We start from the raw sequence: 18,527 nt of genomic DNA, 5'->3' as shown, positions 1-18,527 counted from the left end.
AGGAGATTAGGCTCCAAAGCCATGTTACATGGGTTCGAATCCTGACCTTAATACTTGTAACTATGACTCAGTGTTGATGAAACTGTGGCTCAGGGACTCATGAACGGGTTGTGAAATCAATCTAGTGGGTCACAACCAGGATTTAAGAAAAAATAAAACAGAAAGAAGAGTAGAAAATACCAGACTGCCCTTCACGTAGGGAGCTAAAATACCTGGTGAGGCTCTTATCCCAGTTGTGTGTGTGTGTGTGTACTCAGTAATGAAGTAAAATACATTTCTTAGAAACAAAAAAGGTTGAAAAATATTCGTCTCTGAGATCTTGGGAAAGTTAATTAATGTCTCTTTGCTTCATTTCCTCTTTCGTATGGTGAGGATGATAACAGATTCTATCATAATTGTTATGACAATGGTTCTGCGTACATAATAAATGCTCAACAAACATTACCTCTTATTATTAATAAAACACCCTGTGCCTGGTATGTAGTAGGTGCTTATTTTTTTCTCTCTTAAAGAATTATAAACATGTAAGGAAACACTACTGCTGTTCATTATTTACTGACTGAGTACATTTGCTGGTGGGGTGGAAGAGGCGCTGGGAGGGGGATTGCTTCAGGTCCTGGAGTCCAGGCTGGTGAGGGGTTAATGACTGGCTTCTGTGGGGGTGGCTTAAGGTCTGGATTCATTGGCCCTTTCTGGCATGGAATACTCAAAGCCTGCCCCAGTCCTGAAGGGGTGAACAGAGAAGCCCTCTGAGAATAAGCTTGAGAATATTTCACTTCTCTGTGCCTCAGTTTCCCTATCTGCAAAGGGTAAATAATAGTGCCTACATCATAGTGTTGTCATGAAGAGCAAATATTTGTGAGGTGATTAATATTCACCTTATAGGATTATGAGGGTAAAATGAGTAAAGTACGTATACCCCTTACACACAGAACACACACATATTAATGCACGTAGCAGAATGGTGCCTAGTGTGTAGTGAGTACTCAGTGGTTGGTAGCCATTATTAGTATGAAAATAGCAGCTGCCAAAAGCCAGTCTGAGCCTGAGCTGAGCTGAAGAATGATCAAAGAATCAAGGACAAAATAAATGCAGAAACCCATCAACGCAGGTTCTCTCTCCCCTTCTCCCAGTTTGCAAGGACTTATCATCTACTCTCCATTTTTACCATGATTTTAACCTTCCAAAGTGCTTTCATCTGCATGATTTTAGTTAATCCTCATAATCATCCAATGGGATAAGGAAGTTGCATATCTGCATTTGACAGAGAGGGAAACTGAGGCCCAGGGAAGCCAAGTACAACAGGAAGTGTCCACAACCCCTCATTGTCCAGTCCTTCCCCAACTGTAGCAGACATTGCTCTGTTCACAAATTGCCTGTTTGCCAGCCTGAAAATTCCCTGAGACGGAGTCTGTATCTCATTCACCTGCTGGATCCCAGCATCTGGCCCGTGGTAACTGCTGGTGGAGGGATATGGCCTTGAACCCCAGAAGGCAATGCCATCAGTATGTCAATTGATCATCAGCGCCTGGTGTGAGGCAGTAGGAGGAGATACTAATACTAAACACATCTCTGAGAATAACTGATCCCGCACTAAGGCCATTTACAAGGTACTCCCCCCCACCCCAGCCCCAGACCGCCCCAGGACTGTGACTATGCGAGCTAGACCCTCTGCAGGACTGGGCCAGCCCAGCCTGGGGCGCTTTGCCCCTGCCTTTTCTCTCGGGGTCTCTCAGAGGCATGGTGTGGGGCCCAGTGGGAGGGGGTAGTGAGGAAGGGAGGGCAGTGAGTCAGCCACTAAGGTATTCCTCCAGCAGCTGCTTCTCAGGCGATAAGGGTTTGCCAAGCCTTTTCCTGAGGCCTGGGAGAGGAGAAATGCTTCCTTCAGTCTGGGCTGGGGGTCCCTGAAGGCCTTAACTCCAGGCAGATGAAACAGGCCCTTCTCAGAGACCCCTTTCAGGGTGCCCACAGATCCTGCTCAGGGAGTTCAGCTGGCCCCCTTTTGTGAGCAGCCCCCACCTGCTGGAAACAGCGGCCAAGGCCCAGCAGGATGGAGCTTCCAGAGGGTGGGAGCCAAGTGTAAGGGGAGGGCGGCCAAGGGGCAGACAGGGTGTGGGGGGGAGAGGGAGGACATTCAGAAAACACATCCTCTTTGCTCAGGGCTTCCTTGTGTGCTGGTCTGACCATCGGCGGTCATGGTGGGCATATCTCATTACTTACAGGCCAATCTCCTACTCAAGGGAACATACCAGAAGGGACTCCCTTCGGAGAACTTTGTAGCCTTATTTCTACCTGGTGCCTGACTTTTCAAAGCAGCCCAGTTATGGCTGGTTTGTATCATCACATCAGAGACAGAAGGTACCGGAGAAAACCGACGGTCCTCACTCCCCACTCCCATCCCATTTCCTACTGAAGAAACTGAGGTCCAGAGAGGGAAGGCCACCTACGCAGGGTGACACAGTGAGTTGGTCGTGGTGAGGGAGGGGTTCTCTGCAGCTCCAAGGCTGCACAGGAATGGGAATCACCTTCTCCTTGTCCTCTCACTTCTTCCACGGTACCCACCCTCCCCCAACCTTGGAAAGCCCACTCCGGGGATCTCGGGCCTCCTCAGCTCCAGCATGCCCGCGCTTCACCTAAACCCCCCAACCACACCCAGCGCTACCTCCAGTTCGCACGCTTAAAGCTGAGATTTCTTCAAGACTATCCGAAGGAAATTATTCGGGGTGGGGGGAGAGGGGGTGTTAAATCTGTAAATGGCAGGGGGTCATGGGTCAACGTTCAGAGGGGGATAGGGTTCTATGGGGGTGGTGAGCGTTCTGGGGTGCCTTGCCAGGCAACCGGGATGGGAAGCCAGAGAAGGAAATATTATGATTTGTTTCCCTCCTCGTTAAAGACTTTTTCCTACAGTCCTGCCAATATAAGCTCCTTCTCGGAGGCCACGCGCAGTTAGCCCCGGCTTCCCTCTCTCTCTCTGTAGGAGAAGTCTCGGACTGTCCTGCTTGCATCCCCGCGCACACCACTCCCGGCGACACCCGCAGCCGTAGCCGGGTCTCAGCCGCCTGCCCTTTGAATGTAAAGAAACACGGGGTCGCGCCAGTCACAAGTCGCCCACCAGAGGTTAACGCCCGCGCGCTGTGGGACCGCCCCGCGCCGGAGTCCGGCCTGCTCATTGGTGGGTCCCGCGGAGCTCCTGGCCAATGGGAGGAGGCTGCGGGAAGCCGGCGGCGGGAGCGAGCGAAGGAGGTTTCCGCGCTTCGCAGACCGCTGGGGAGTGGGAAGGGCATGGAGCGCCAGGTCCGACCGCGCGTGCTTCTCAGCGCTTGGGGCAGAGGCACTGACGGCCCCTGCGAGCTTCAGGAGGCCGGCAGCCCCACGCAGTCCCAAGACCCTTATGAGTTGCACGACCCCCCAGCAGGAGGGGGGAAGTGGAGAGGGAGGGTCTCGCCGGACGTCCCCGGCTCGCAGAGGAGGCCGAGCCGCAATTCTTAAGTCCCTTCACGGCTCTTCCAGCTCAGCTCCCTCTGTCCCTCTTCGAGCAGCCCTACCACTGGGCGCACTGACGGGGCGGCGGGTCCTTGGCCTTGGGGGGGGTGTTGGGAACGCTCTTGGGGCGGTAACAGGACCAACTGTAGCTCCTCTCAGTTCCCCTCCTGTAATTTCTTCACTGGGGTCAAGGCAGAGAGGGGAAAGCTCCGGGAGTCCAGCGGTCTGCCCAGATGGTGTGTGGGAGAAGGTTCTTCCCCCATCCTGGGGCAGCCTCAGAGCGCCCCCTTCCCTCCGCCCCCAGCCCCACGGCTCGTGCACCCGGGTCCCTGACTTTTGCCTCTCCCCTCGCCCGCGCTGATTCCGTCGGTGCTTGGGGGAAGGAAGGGGGAGACCAGAGTGGGTCCAGCCTGAGCTGTGGGATAAGGAGTGGGGGGGAATCCCGAGCCCGGACATTCCTTCCGAGAGTTAGCTCTGGGGAGAGATGGGAGGAGAGTCCTCTCACATTTCCCCCTTCCCTCCCCCGCAGGCACCCCCCCCAACCATACTGACCCATACATTCCGGGACGGTTACTTGCCTCGTGGTCAGTAGAAAATCGACCCCATTTCAAGCTGAAGGGCCACCAGTCTGAGTCAGTGCTGTGCCCTGAGTGTGTGTGTGTGTGTGTGTGTGTGTGGTGGGGAGAGGGGTAGGCTCAAGAAAGACCAGGGAGGGACTTAGGGGAGAGGAGGTGGGCCCCTGGGTATCTGGTTGTCAGGCCCTCCCAGTCCTTAAGCATCACCACCCGGGCATTTGGGGGCCCCTTCACAGAGCCAGAATCAAAGGTCCTCCCGTGAAGGGGAAAAGGCCCTGGACCCAGACTTGGGAGTCCCCAGTTCAAGATCCAGCTGTGCTCCAGGGCAGACCTGGGCAGGGGCAGGTGGTATCTCCTTGACAGGCCTCAGTTTCCCCCATCGGTTATACACCGTGTTCCTACTGAGGCAGGGGTGGTAGACAGAAAAAGGGTGAGGCGAACAAGTCTTCAGAGACTGGGCTCTTTTCCTCTGTCCTGGCCTCCCTGGGGACTGGGAAGGGATGGAGCCAGTTCTCCAGTCCCTGGAGCTGGTCCCTGAGTCTTCCTAGCAAAGGCATGGGGGTTAAGGAGGGGGACACATTGTTCCAACCTCCAACCTCACTCTCATCCCCCATTCCCCACAGGCCCAGGGAAGGCGGCTGCTGAGGTTTCATATTTTCCCCCTACCGAACTATTCACCACAAAGCCCAAGTCCAAGTAAGCAGAAAAGCTTCTCTGTGTGTGTATGTGTGTGCATACATGTGCATGTGCTCTACAGACGTGGGCTGTGAGGTTCCTTCTTACACAGGGAAACAACACTTTTCTGATACCACACAACGGAAGACCCACATCCTCGGACACATCCCACATCCAGCCTGGCACACACACACTCAGGGGTTCCCTGAGGCTGACACCGGCAGGCACCAACACAGCCCCATCAAGGACACACTCCCCAGGGGTGATCAGACAGACACACATTTTCCTGTATACACGCACATGGGCGCAGCCACCCCAGAGATGGTCAGGCACGGCCCCGCACCCTCTCACTTGAACACACACAACATGTCACACCACCACAGAACTAGAGGCTGACTGCGCCAACCCACACGCCTGAGTCATATGACCCCCAGCGAGGCAGCATTGGGAGTCCCAGGCTCGCCTGGGGCTGGGACAGTGACCCTGGGACTGGAGGAGGGGACAACACAGGGATTGAGCCTTTCCATGCTTGTGCTGGAGACAGGAAGGGAGAGAGGAGGGCAGGCGCAGGGTGGCGCCCACCATGGGCTGCTTCCCGCGCACACAGCAGGGTCTGGGGAGAGCGTGTGTTCTCATTCTCCCCTGTAGCCCCCAGTCCTGCTGGTGTGGCTCTCTGCTCCCCTCCCCTGATACTGGTAACCCTTCCCTGGCCAGGCCACAGACCCCTCAGGAAAGCAGAGAGAGCTGGCCTGCAGGTTCCTGGCCAGCCCCTGGCACCTTTCAACCAGGCGGCCCATGTGCTGTGGCCCAGCCCTGGGGTTAGTGCCAGGTACTGTCTGGGCAGGAGGAAGCGGTGGCAACAAGTGCCGCCGCCCAGGGCTGGGATTAGCTGTGACTGGCACCACTGAGGGCGCAGCAGCCCACGGTCTGGCTGCTGGAGATGTTGGTCCATACGCGGTGGCCAGAGGATCCCTGTGGAACAGCTCAGGACACTGGAGACTCAGTGCCAGTGCTGGCACTGGGGGCCTCTGGAGAATAAGGACATCTAATCACATCCATTTATTCATGACTTATATATTCCTTCAGGATTTACTAAGCACCTACTATGTGCCCAGCACTGTGGATATACAGATGAACAAAGTCCAGCTCCTGCTCACAAAAGATTTTCTGACTAGCAGTATGAATACACCCCACTGAGGAAGGTAAGTCTCAGGCTTGAACTCTGATCAGTCTCCAGAACATTCTCTACCTTCCATTAAGAGGTACCTCCTAACACAATATGACTATGTGACTTTCCTCCTCGGTATCTATCGATGGCTTCTTACTGGCTTTAGGATAGTTTCCTAGTGTCTTAGTATAGCTTGAGATGATCCAGCCACATCGCCTCTATGTCTGCTGTGACCAGTTCTCATGTGTATCTCCGAAGCCCAGCGCTGGTCCCAGCACATGCTAGGTGCTCAGCTGTTTGCTGAGTGACTGCCTGATGGACTGAACGAATGGGTGAATGAAGGAATGTGCCAGTGAGTTAGTTAATGGACTGAGGCCTTTCTTCTGCAGCTGAGCCTCCAGGAATGACTGGCCTGAATTCCGCTTCCATGCCAGCTTACTCCCGCTGCAGGCAGAGTTTCCATGCTCCTGGCCTCCTTCCCTCAGCTCCTCCCTAGTGGGGCCTGTGGTACCCAGGTGGTTCTTTCCCAAGGCCCTATTGTTCTTAAGCCGCAGACAGACCAGTTCTCAGGGACCAGAGTCCCCTATTTGGTGCTGTAGGAGCCGCCCTCAGGGTTTGACTAGGCCCAAGAGTGTCAACAGAGCCCCGTGGCCACCCAGCCAAGCTGCTCTCCCGGCCCCTGGCCAGCTGGAAGGCCCTTCTCAGTTGGAGCCTGCCACCCGGCACTGGCTGGAATTCCCTTGGCCTCTTCCCTCTCTCCAGTGCACTCAGCGTTCGGCCCCTGGCTTCCTCAGCTGTCCCGGCCTGTCTGAGTTGTCCTCAGGTTTTATTTTTGGAAGACGCTGCATTCTCTCTTCTTATTTACTCCTTGCCTTCAGGGAAGGTGCGGGACCCCTGGGTTCTACTGGGGATCAGGCTGTGGCTCTAGCCTTGAGGGTTTGGCCTCTCTGGGACTCCAAGGGAGGGGATCTCCAAAGATTCCTGACCCATCAGATGCTTCAAAGCCAGCTGCCTCTGTTCTCCTTCCCCCACCCAGTGTGTGACTAATGCCTGCCCCTGCCCTTCTTGAAGAGCCCCACGATCGCCAAAAAAAATCATCACCATTTTTGAGCTAAAAAGAATTCTGGCATCGTTAGGTCTGTCCTAACAGAGGCAGTGGAGTTCAATGGTTAGGAGCAAGGGAGGCAGACAGATCCAGTTCTAATTCTGGCTGTTACTTACTGTGTAGCCTTGGGCAACTTTCTTAACCTCTCTGGGCCCCAGTCCCAGCTCTAAACTAGGGGTACTGATCTCTAACTACTAGGGTGCCGTGAGGCTTCAATACATGATGACATTTGTAAAGTTTGGGACACGGGCGCCTGGGTGGCTCAGTGGGTTAAGCCGCTGCCTTCGGCTCAGGTCATGATCTCAGGGTCCTGGGATCGAGTCCCGCATCGGGCTCTCTGCTCAGCAGGGAGCCTGCTTCCCTCTCTCTCTCTCTGCCTGCCTCTCTGTCTACTTGTGATCTCTCTCTGCCAAATAAATAAATAAAATCTTTAAAGTTTGGGACACAATGCAGGATGTGTGGAAGGGTCTCACTGACACGGAGCTGCTGCTGCTGTTGTTATTATTATTATTATTATTATTACAGAGAAAAGAACGGAGAGCCAAGGAAGACAGTGGAGTTGCTCAGCATCACACAGCTTGAGGTAAGCAGCCATTTCCAGAGCCTTTCCTCTGTATCTCCCTTCCAAGGAGAAGAGAGGGGCTGGCATCAGCCTCCGAGAGGAATCTCCTGGAGTCCGTTGCACAGACAAACCCCTGGGCCTTTGGTGTGGGCCTCCTACCACCATGCCCAGGCCCTCCTCTGGGGCAGGCGTTTCCTCCGGGGCCTCAGCAGCCTCATTCTTGCTCAATGAGGGTGAGGGGTCTGGCGAGGAGACCCCAACACTCAGCCCCAAGGTGGACCTCAGGCCAGTGGGACTCAGAGAGGAGGGGGAATGCTGGGTCCTGACATCACAGAGCAAAGAAGCTGGAGCCACAGCCATGCGGGCCAGCTGGGGCCCTTCCAGCGCGTCCAGATGTCTCAGGAATGTGCTGAGCTGGGAACTACCTCGCTCCTTCCCTCACCACCCCCCAACCCCTCATCCCCTCTTATGCTTTGCTCAAGCTCTGTCTCGGCCCCACCCCCTCTACCCTCTCTCTTTCATCTCTCTCCGGGAGGGCCTCCTGTCAGTGGTCCCTCTGGTGCCTTGCCACAGTCTAGCTCCCTCTCAGACCTCTGAAGAGGTCACGGAAGGCAGGAGCCCTTCCCCTTCTGCAGACCCCATGGGCTGACCATGTGGGGTGGGGGGAGATGGGAGCCTGAGCTAACTGGGAGGGGAAAGTTCTGAGCAGATAGTACATGCCAGATCCCAAATGTGGAACTGATTTGCAGCTCTGGGAGAGGAAGGGGTGAAGGCCGTGGGGCAGCAGAGGGCAGGGCTGGGCCTCTTCTCTGGGAGGATGATGAAAGGGGCTCTGGGCATCTTGTCTTAGCTGATGGCTGGGAGGGCCAAGGAGGTGAGGGTGCCAGACTGGGATGGTCTCAGAAGGAGGGCTCAGATCCTTCTAGACCCCCAGCACCCTACATGTCCCTGTAGGGCTGAGAGTGGAGGGTCCTGAGCTGTTGGAGGGGTGGCGGAACCCTGTAGGGCCCTGGGGTCGGGCCGGGAGGAAGGACATGGTTCAGGCTGGAGCTCTCGGCCCTGCAGCGTGAATCCTATTTCCTTGCAAGGGTGGAGTTGCCTTGGGCCTCTCCAGGTCAGCCTGGCCCAAGGGCTGCAGATGAAAGAGCCTGATGAGAACTGGTACTCCGGCCCAGTGTGAGAGTCACATCAGGGCACAGGGTGGAAGTCAGAGAAGAGAAGAGACCTGGGCTCGGCTACAGCCTCAGGCTGCTCCGGACTCCAGACACAATCCTCCCACCCTTTGGTGAGGGTCCCTCAGCATCCAGACAGGCCGACAGAGGATTCCTAATGGACCCTAAACTCCTAGCACTGATACAGTTCAGAGTCACTGGGACCACCACTTTGTCCAGCTCAGAACTATCTTTGGCTCCCTCCTCCCTACTGAAAAACTCCTATCTCCTAAGCATGGCATTGAAGCTCTGTTATTCATGTATCTCAACTCAGCACTGTAGTTGGAGACCCTCGTCCTTCTCTTCCCTCCATACTAGTTGGATGACCACTCCCAGCTCCTTGAAACGGCTTTGAGCTTCAGTGCCCCAGGGCCTTTGCTTATACCATTCCTAGTGTCTGGAATACCTTTGCCCTTTATTTCTTTATTCTAACTCCTATCATCCCCTAAGGCCCAATTAAAATGCCACTTCCACTAAGAAGCCCTCCTTGGTCGCCCACCGTACCACCTGATGCCCCTCTTGAACCACTACAGCACTTATAGATTGTTGAGTCACTGGTTAATATCATGTCCTGAACTCTAAGTAGGCACAATGGGACCCATATCTCCTTCTGAACTCATACCTCCTTGAGGGTAGGATGCAGGATGGAGTTCATCCTTGAACCCTCTGCTGGGCCTCACACAGGGCATAGCATATAGTATGCCTAATAATGAAAGTAATAATAATAATAATAGCTAATATTTATGTCCCAGGCACTGTTGTAGCTCCTTCCATGTAGTATCTCATTTAATTTTCAGAAGATAAGGTAGTATCCTTATTTAAAGTTGAGGAAACTGAGGCACAGAGAAGTTAAGTAGTTTCCCCAGGTTCATTCATTTAGCAAGAGACTGAATCAGGATTTGAACCCAAGCTCTGATTGCAAAGTTCGTGCTCTTAAACGAACATGACAATGCTGGTTGTTCAAGGAATCATTGATTTTCTGCTGCCCTGTCCCAACAGCAAGTACAAAGCCAGGTACAAACTATGCCCCCAAATTCCACGCACTGGGTCCTCACTTGGAGTCCCAATGTAGCTCATCCCTGGCTAAGCCCAGAAAGAGCTTTGCAAAGGGGGTCTGGCATCTTCTGTCTTTACTCAAAAGAGCCTTCCAGCTCCCAAGAGGTCAGACAGATAAGGGAAATAAAATTCCTACAACCAGGGCTCACCACAGGGATGGAGAAGGTGGGACCTTCCTCCGAGGACTGGCCAATGCTGGGACCTCCCTTTCAGGTCATGACAACAACAATCAGAATGAAATCAGTGGCAACAGTTACAATTTATGTGCCAGGCACTGTGCTAGCCCTTATCTAACAGAATCCTCCGAAGAACCCCATGGCCTATGGTCATACTTAATGGATGAAGAAAATCAGCTGGGAGAGGTTCCAGCACCTGCCCAAGTTCACGGAGATGACAAATGGTGAGAGCCAAGATTTGCTCCCAGGTCTGAGCCATTAAAGGAGACCATTCACGGCCACCCCACCCCATCTCAGGATGGCTCAGGACCCCTGTGTTTTTGAGGTATTAGCTATCTGACCTGTGGCCTTGCTGTCTGGTCAGGTTGAGTCTGGGAGTAGGTGCCAGGTCCCAGGACATTCCTGTTCAGAATCTTCCCAGAATGGAGTGGACTCAGAGTCCCTAGAACACCTCTCCCCCAAACTCAGGCATCTGTGAGAGACCCAGATACTCAGAGCTGGGCTCAGTTCTTTAACAGGGGTAGTGAGTACACACATATCTCTTTTATTATCCTTTATAATTCATATGCATGCCTTACCTATATTCTTTTATGACAGAAAAGGCTAGTATGGTAAAGTGAAAGGTAGATGTGGAATTTAGGTTAACAATCACTATGTCCATAAAAAATAAAGTCCACTTTAACAAAAAGTATCCTTAAAGCTGGAAGTGTGGAAGTGTCCTTTCTTCCACTGTCTGTTCATCTACCCATCTATCCATCCATCACCCCTCCCCACTCCTTCCTTGCTTTCCTTCCTTCCTTCCATCCATCCATCCATCCATCCATCCATCCAATAAATAAGCATTTCCTCAGCACTCAGTCCCTATAGCTATAACTAGGCAACAGATAAAAATAATCGTCTGACGTTCCTGCTCTCAAAGAACTCTCTGTCTAGTTCAGCAACGGTGCAGCCAGGGCCCAGAGAGGGGAAGTGATTTGTCCAAGGTCACACAGTGAGTTTAGGAGAGGTGAGGATGGCCCAGGCAGAGGGACACGCTTGGGAAAGGGCTTGGGCCTCCCCGCCTCAGAAGCAGTTCCCCTCAGTGACTGCTTTAAAACCGTCTCCCGGCTCTCCATGAGGGCCTGAAGAGCCTGCCTTACTCCTCTGCTGCTTTCATTTTTGTTTTTCTTTTGGAAGGGGAAAAGGGGGACAGCTGCTGCTGTCCAGCTGTTATACTGGACCACACAGCCCAGCCCAGATGTGTCAGCCTCTCTGGGATGGGTGAAATGGCTCCTGGGCCAAGAACCAAGGGCCAAGGGCCAAGGAAGCTGTGGCGAGGGCTCTGTCCCAGGAGACTTGGGAGAGGAGGCATGGCGAAGTCAGCAGCAGGGAAGCCCATAATTGCCCCAGTTGTCAAGCTGACTTTGCTGGTGACATGGTATGTCCAGGTCATGGAGATCAGACTCTCTGACATTCCAAGGAAATTGATCCCTTTGACATATTTTCTGTGATGGTCAGAGTTCTAGACCATTTCTTGTGCCTCCCAGCCTCTTCTGAACCAGACGCCCCCACCCTTACCTTCTTCTTGCCCATCCTGGTCAAGGGTCCTGCCACTTATTCTGACTTCCCCTCATCTGCTTGAGGGGGTTACACAGTGTTCCAGCCAGAGCAATGCTCACGGTCTTGACTTAACTCCACCCAAATCGTCCTCCTCCATCCTGCCCCCTGGAGCGCAGAGACTTCCAGAAGAACAGCTTGTTCTCCAGCATCTGGAGCTGGTTTCTTGAGGGAGGTTCAGGGGCAAGCCAGGTCCCAGAGAGGGTGCTCCAGGAGGGCCTCTGGACCAGGATTTGCAGGAGGCACATGGTATGGGGAGGAGAAGACACAAGGTGGGGCTGTCCTTTGTCCTCTCCTGGCACAGCAGGCAGGCCAGCCAGACATAAATAGATCCTCCTGGGGAGTCCTGGGAGCTACAGAGAGCAAAGGTCCAAGTTCCCAGGTGGGCCAGGGAGCAGCATGCCCAAGTGAATCTGAGGACAGGGCATGGGATGGGCTGTGGGGCCTCTGCTTGGCTCTCACTGGCCAGGCGAGCTGCTGGCACTGCCCCTAACGCTCCAGGCATCTGTGGTTCCCTGAAGTTGACAGTGGGAGAGAATGAAGGTGGGGTCCCTCTCATATCAGACAGCCCAAACTTCCCATGGCCTAGAGAGTAAAGTGCAAACCAGAACGAGAGAGAGAGAGAGAGAGAGAGATTGAGAGAAAGAAAGAGTGAGTTGACGGTTCTCTCCCCAACTTGACTCATTCCATGGGACCCCTGGCTCCTTTCCACCCTTGGCTTTCTTTTCAAGGATACCTCTACAGGCTCAATAAAAGAGACAGTGCCTTCCAGCAAGTTCTTTGCCAAGAGGGATGGGGCCATGATGGAGAGAGTGTGCCAGGTCCCCTCCTCTAAGAAACCTGCTGTGACCTCGATCTCAGCTGGATGCTCCTCCTGGGGGGCCCGCCCTGCTCTGCACCGTCCCTGCACCCGTGGTGCTGCTACTGTCTGTCCCCCTCTCTCTCACTTGCCTGTCAGTTGATGGAGGTCGCTATACACAGTGACCAGCAAAGGGCTCCTTCTGTGCCCATTTGTTAAAAGACTGGACGCATGGATTGAAGAACAACCAAGCGAAGCCCCAGCTGGTCCAGGGAAGCCAGAGGGACCCCATTGTAGTTTGGGGTACAGGCAGCATTTTTTGTGGGGTCCAGCATCCCAATGACCTTCCAGGCTAACCAGGCCAGGACCCTGAGAACTCTGGGGCCCCTTCTGGAATTAGCAATACACTTCTGGAACACTCAGGCCTGTCTTTTAAAAAACATTCTCCTATTCCCTTCCAGGGACTGCTCTAGTCTGAAGTAATTTCCTCTACAAATACGGTACATCCTTGAAATAGAGCAAAATCCGCTACAAGGCAACCCAAACTTGTCTCTTTCCTCTGCCTGGAGCCCACCTCAAGTGATGGTGGGCAAAACCCTTATCTCGGGGTGGGCCGGTTGGTAAAGAAGTGACTATCCCACGCTCCTCCGGAGCTTTCTCAGTTTGGTCTGCTGCATGTGGTCAGGTTCCATGATCTTGACTTTTGGGCTTTTTGTCATAGTGCAGACCAACAGAAGAATGTTGCTTTTCATTGCTCCTGAAATAACGTAACTCCGCATTTTGCATGACTGAAAAATTTGGACTTGGCTTCTTGTCTTATGATGGAGTTTGACTAAATTAAGCCCCTATTTTGTACCAGAGCACTGGGCTAGGTTTATGACCTAGCCATAAACCCTAGAACTGACAGGGTCTCTGTTCTCATGGAACTTGCTTCCTCAGGGGAGGAGATGGACAGTAAGCCAGCAACATAGCTGTACACTCGGATGAGGACTATGAAGGCCTCAAGGGCTGAACCAGAAAATGAGAGGGGGCCAGGGGTCCCTTGAGGTGGTCAGGAGGCTGCTCCAAAGAGTTGGCACCTGGACTAAAGAGAACGGGATGGAGAGAACCAGAGGGGAAGTGTTCTAGATGTCAGAAACAGCATATGCAACAGCCCTGAGGCAGGACTAGAAGAGACTTCCTTTGAAGCTGGGTAAGTATGGATCCAGGAGTCCCAGGCAACCTGAACAAGAGAAAAGTGGAGAAGATGGAAGGCCTAGGACTAATGTTCAAAGATGAGACCTAAGCCACAAGTTCACATCTGCTGTGGGTCAACTAATTTACGTTATCCTTGTCCAGGGGCCCTGGGGGTCTGTGCCATAGGATGGGGATGACTCAAGGCAATGACAACTCATTGGGAATCATGGAGATCCCTTCTCAGACCTCAGAGTATGGCTTGCAGGATCCTGATGGCTGGTGGCTTAAGCACCCTTGTTCCTCCTCCCTAAAAATATGTGAGGTCTGGGGTGGGCCCCCTTTCCCTCATTTAGCCATCCTCGGTTGAGGCCTCCTCTTTGCCAAGCACTGTGCTGGGCACTGGGGATAGCACAAGGGAACAAGACAGACTCCTGCCCTCAAGGAGCTTGTATCCCAGTGGGGGAAGCAAAAACAAAACAAAAGACCCCTACCCCAAACAAACTCAGTGTTTTGGAGGAGGACTAGGTATCTGGGGAGATCTCCCTTCCTGAGTTGGAGCCCTGAGATTTTAGCTTCGCCATTAGTTCTTTTCTAGGGGATTCTACTCTGAGACCAGAGTGCCTTGGCCCTTGGGTCTTCTTTCCTGTTGGTGAGAATTTAAAGAGAAACACACACACACACACACACACACACACACACACACACACACACACACCCTCCTCTTTTAGGGGCTGTTAAAGGCCCACACACAGACATAGGAACACCCAAATGCACATACTTCTCTAATCTCCCTAATCCCCCAAGGCTGGGATAGTGGTGGTTGTGGTGGTTCTCTGTTTCCCTATTTAGATCTGGAGAAGCCAGGCTCTGGGCCTGGCTTAGCCCCCACAACTCCCTTCCCCTGGGCTGGTCCCTGGGTCCTAGTCATTTCCACACCTGGCTTTCCCAACTGCTGGGAGGTAAACGAATGAATGTACTAGGCAAACATCCTTGCAGCTTCCTGCTGCTCCCCTTTGAGAAAATAGCACTCCTCTTCCTCCTTCTCCTCCCCACACCCTCCCAGCTGGGGCATCTGTGGGATCCGAAGCCATTTCTCTCTGGAGAAACTAGAGTCAGTCCTTCTCCTTAGCCAGAAGAAGAAGGCAAGAGGCACACAGACATAGTATCTCTGTCTGGGACACAACCTGTTCTCCCTCTAGTGCTTTATCCCAGCTTTCTGAGCACCAGTCCCTCTCTCATACCTGCCCAGCTGCTGAAGGATCACAGGATACAGGGGACAAGGGCTCTCCTGTGGTCACATCAGGAACTGGGAAGGAGTGGGGGATGGAGAGGGAGTAGAAGTCTCCCACATCTGTCAGGAAGCACAGCCCCTTCTGAGGGGTGTCTCCGAGAATCACACAGATAAGCTGGGAACAGCATGAAGGAATCTTCATAGAAGGTAAAAAGAAAATGTCCCTAACTCTCCAGACGTACCTGACTTGAACTGCAAACTCATTCTGTCTCTGTCCACGTGAACATGTATTTCTTACAGAGTTGTGTCCAGGGTGAGCATCAGAATTTTGGGTTCTTGCTTTTTTCATGGGGCAACAGAACACACACATTTTCCACATGATCTTATGGCCTTTATCTGGATTTTTAAGAAGGAGAGTGAATACTCTGTTCTCTATCTTCTAGATTGGGAGACACACAGACTCCATCCCTTCCCATCCTTACCTTAGAAACACTTCCCTACCCTCATGCAGAATGAAGAGGGAGTCAGGGGTAGGGTTGGTATGTGGTCTCAGCTGTAAGGGATCTTGGACATATAAGCGGAGGCACCAGAGAAGGAAAGTGATTTGCTCAAGGTCACAGAGCAACTCGTTGTTGAGTAGTTGAGTAGTTCTTAACCACCACTCCATCTAGTTTCTGGAACAAGTTAACTATAGAAACTTACCTGCCAGGCATTTTCCTCCATTGATTTTTTAATTAATTTTCTCACCACTATGGGGAAGGATCTATACCTCCATTTTTCCAATGCAGGAACCAAGGCCCAGAGGAAGAAAAGCCACTTGTCTGAACCGCCCAGCTGGCTGGTGGCAGAACAGCTAGAACCAAATCTCCAGATTCCTAGCTGGGAGTTCTTGGTCTATCCTCCTAGAAATCCCTTCCTCTCTCCCTTCCTGGCTTGGCCTTGCCTAGGTTCAAGGTCAGGAGTTTCCCCAGCAGGGCTTTCCCTCCCTAGTCCCAGTGCTGGATACCACTGTCTGATCCTGCCTCCTTTCCTGCGCTGGACCAAGGCCCAGCTGAGCAGCTGGGGACACAAGGCTGAATGGAGGATCAGGAAGAAGCTGTAGGCAGCAGAGTTCATTCAGAAGAAAGACCCACTCAGCTGCTGAGGGCACCTCATAGTGCTGTGGGGAGAGCTCTATCACCCCCCCACCCCCCGCTGCAGGGGAACAAACTCCAAACTCCTCTCCCTCTGACTGGTATCCGTTACCAACTCCAGGAGGGGTGTACAGAACCCCCATTCCCTGCCACTTGATCCCCAGGATCTGTGCCAGACTATCCTTAGAAAGACTTGATTCAACTTCTGCCCACTTTACAGACAAAGCAGCAGAGGCACAGCTCACAGTGGGATGCTGAAGCAGGCACAGGACTAGAACCCTGCTCTCCCCACTACCAGCTCAAGTCCTCCCCACCTCCTGTTCTTGGCCTGTGTGCAGAATTGTGTTGCTCCCTTTCCCTGGGACCAGGGGCCATCCTCAGAAAGCAGGGTGACCCAGATATCCCTAATGGAGGGCTGGGAGACCTCACACCCCATGCCTCCTGGACTCAGGTTCCTGTCCCTTGACTTGTTTCCCCACCATCAGTCTAGAGGTCTGGGACAATTGAAGTCAAAGTCCACCATGTCCAATCCTGGAAGTCTCTTGTCTGGCCAAGTTTATCGTGGTCCCAGGAGGTGGAGCAGCCAGCAGAGACCCATCAGACGGTGTGTGTGTGTGTGTGTGTGTGTGTGTGTGTAAGGGAGGGAGGGAGAGAGAAAGAGAGAGAGAGAGATGGGCAGTTCACTGCATGGTGGGGGGGAATCCCAGCAGATTCCCCAAGCTGTCCACATTTCAACCCAGCAGGCCCTTCTGAACCCAAATATTTTCTTGCCTTGCGGAGCCCATGCCCCTCCCCCCAGCAAGCAGGGCTTTTGGGCTGAGCCTGAGAGAGGGAGGAAGGGAGGGAAGAAGAGAAGCCACGTTTCCTTAGGGAGGGAGGGGAAGAGAAAGAGAAGCACAAGCTCAGAGACAGAGATAGTCACGAAGACACAGGGAGAGAGTCAGAGAAAGGGAGATACGAAGGACGGAGGAAGAACTAGAGACACAAAGATGGGGAGAAAGATCTCCCTTCTCCTGACCGATCACCCTGTGCTGCCCTGACCATCTCAGCCTCGGGTCCGTCCCTAGGGAACCTCAGGCCTGACTCCGCGGGGCGGCCGCGGCAGCACCCCTCAGTTACCAGGACTGCCTTAGAACCGGGGTACTACTCTGGCCCCCCAAGGGGCATCGGGTCCCTGGCCTTCCGAACACTTCCGTGTGCGCCCCCCAGCGGAGAACCAGCCGCTGAGCCACCGAGGTCCTAAAGGGGGCGCAGGCAGGGGCGCCGCCACTTTTAGCCCAATCTGGTCCTGGAACCCCGTGGGTGGGTGGAGAACCGCTGGAAAATGGGGGGGGGGACGTGGGGGGGACAGGACTGGTGTCCCTCGGGCACGTATCCAGGGATCGGCTGGCCCTGACTCCTCGACATCCCATTCCTCCTAGAAAGCCGAGGTCAATGTATCCACGGACGGAGCCCCCAGGAGGGGTGCGCACTAGCGCAAGCTCAGAGGCTCCGGCCCAGGTTCGGGGTCTAGCGGGGGTATGGAGGGATCTAGTGCCCAAATCTCACAGCTCTAACCACGTGTCTCTCGGGGACCCTGCACCGAGCCCCCTCCCCCGCTTCTGCCCTGTAGTCCCGTCCCTCGGGAAGGGGGGGTCAGGCGCGCCGCGAAGAGGGGTGCGGAGTGGTGGAAAGGGGACGCAGACCCTTCATCTTACCGCATTGTTGAGGAAATCCGACTCGTTCAGATCCCCCAAGTCCAGGAAGCTGGATCCAGGGAACAGCCTGTCGGCCGGGAAGGGCTCCAAGACGGCGTCCATCGCGGCCGGCTCCGGAGACCCCCTTCGCCTGGGCTTCCCTCACTCCAGGGCGGCAGCGCGCCCGGCCCAGAGCTCCTGTCTGAGCGCAGGCTAGCGGGCGGGGGCAGGTCCGGGGCGAAGCCCCGGGGAGGGGCGGGCAGGGGCGGCGCGGCCCCGGGTAGGGGGCGCCGGGGGCGCGGGGGCCTTAGGGCAGCGGCGCGGAGCAGGCTGGGCTCAGGGGCCCCGGGCGCACCGCGAACATTTAGCCGACTCCTCCTCCTCCGGCTCCTCCCGGGGCACAGCTGGCTTCCATGGGGAGCCTGGGATTGGGACTGAGGGCTTGAGGAGCCCCCCGGACAGGGTGGCAGCCGGGGGTGGGGGAGCTAAGCGCTCCCCCGAGACTGGGTGGCTGCCCGGCGCTCTGCTCTCTCTGCGTCTCCCTCTGCACAGCTTCTGTCACTTTCCTCTCTGTGAAACCGGGAACCCCTGGCTGGTTAGCCCAGCTGGCCGAGGCGCCACGCCCCCACATCAATATTCACGATAAATTTCATATTAATGAGAAGAGGGAGGGGCCTGAGGATTGGCCCCTCCTCTTTTAAAGAAACAACGGCAAGCTGATCTTCCTTGTTCAATGTCTCTGTTCTCTGAAGATCAAGGTAGGGGCTTGAAGCAAAATTATCCTGGAGCCAGTAACTGTGTTCCTGGAACTTCGGCATCTCGTCGAGGCTTTGCCAACCACTGTCCCATAAATTCATGAGGGAGCTGAGTTATTTCCATTTTTCCAGCCTTATGCTAGAGCCTGA

General features: G+C 54.2%; 1 protein-coding gene across 1 annotated transcript in view; it reads right to left on the bottom strand.

The window, feature by feature from the left end:
• The window catches only part of CREB3L1 (cAMP responsive element binding protein 3 like 1), a 34,472-nt gene extending 16,591 nt beyond the window's left edge, over positions 1 to 17,881 (bottom strand). Inside the window, exon 1 of the mRNA XM_044259179.1 lies at positions 17,644 to 17,881. Coding sequence (XP_044115114.1) covers positions 17,644 to 17,745 — 102 coding nt within the window. The 5' untranslated portion in view covers positions 17,746 to 17,881. The remainder of the gene's footprint in view (positions 1 to 17,643) is intronic.
• Positions 17,882 to 18,527: the final 646 nt, after the last annotated feature.

Source organism: Neovison vison, chromosome 7, assembly GCF_020171115.1.
Source record: "Neovison vison isolate M4711 chromosome 7, ASM_NN_V1, whole genome shotgun sequence".
Lineage (NCBI taxonomy): Eukaryota > Metazoa > Chordata > Mammalia > Carnivora > Mustelidae > Neogale > Neogale vison.
This window is presented reverse-complemented; position numbering and strand designations above follow the sequence as displayed.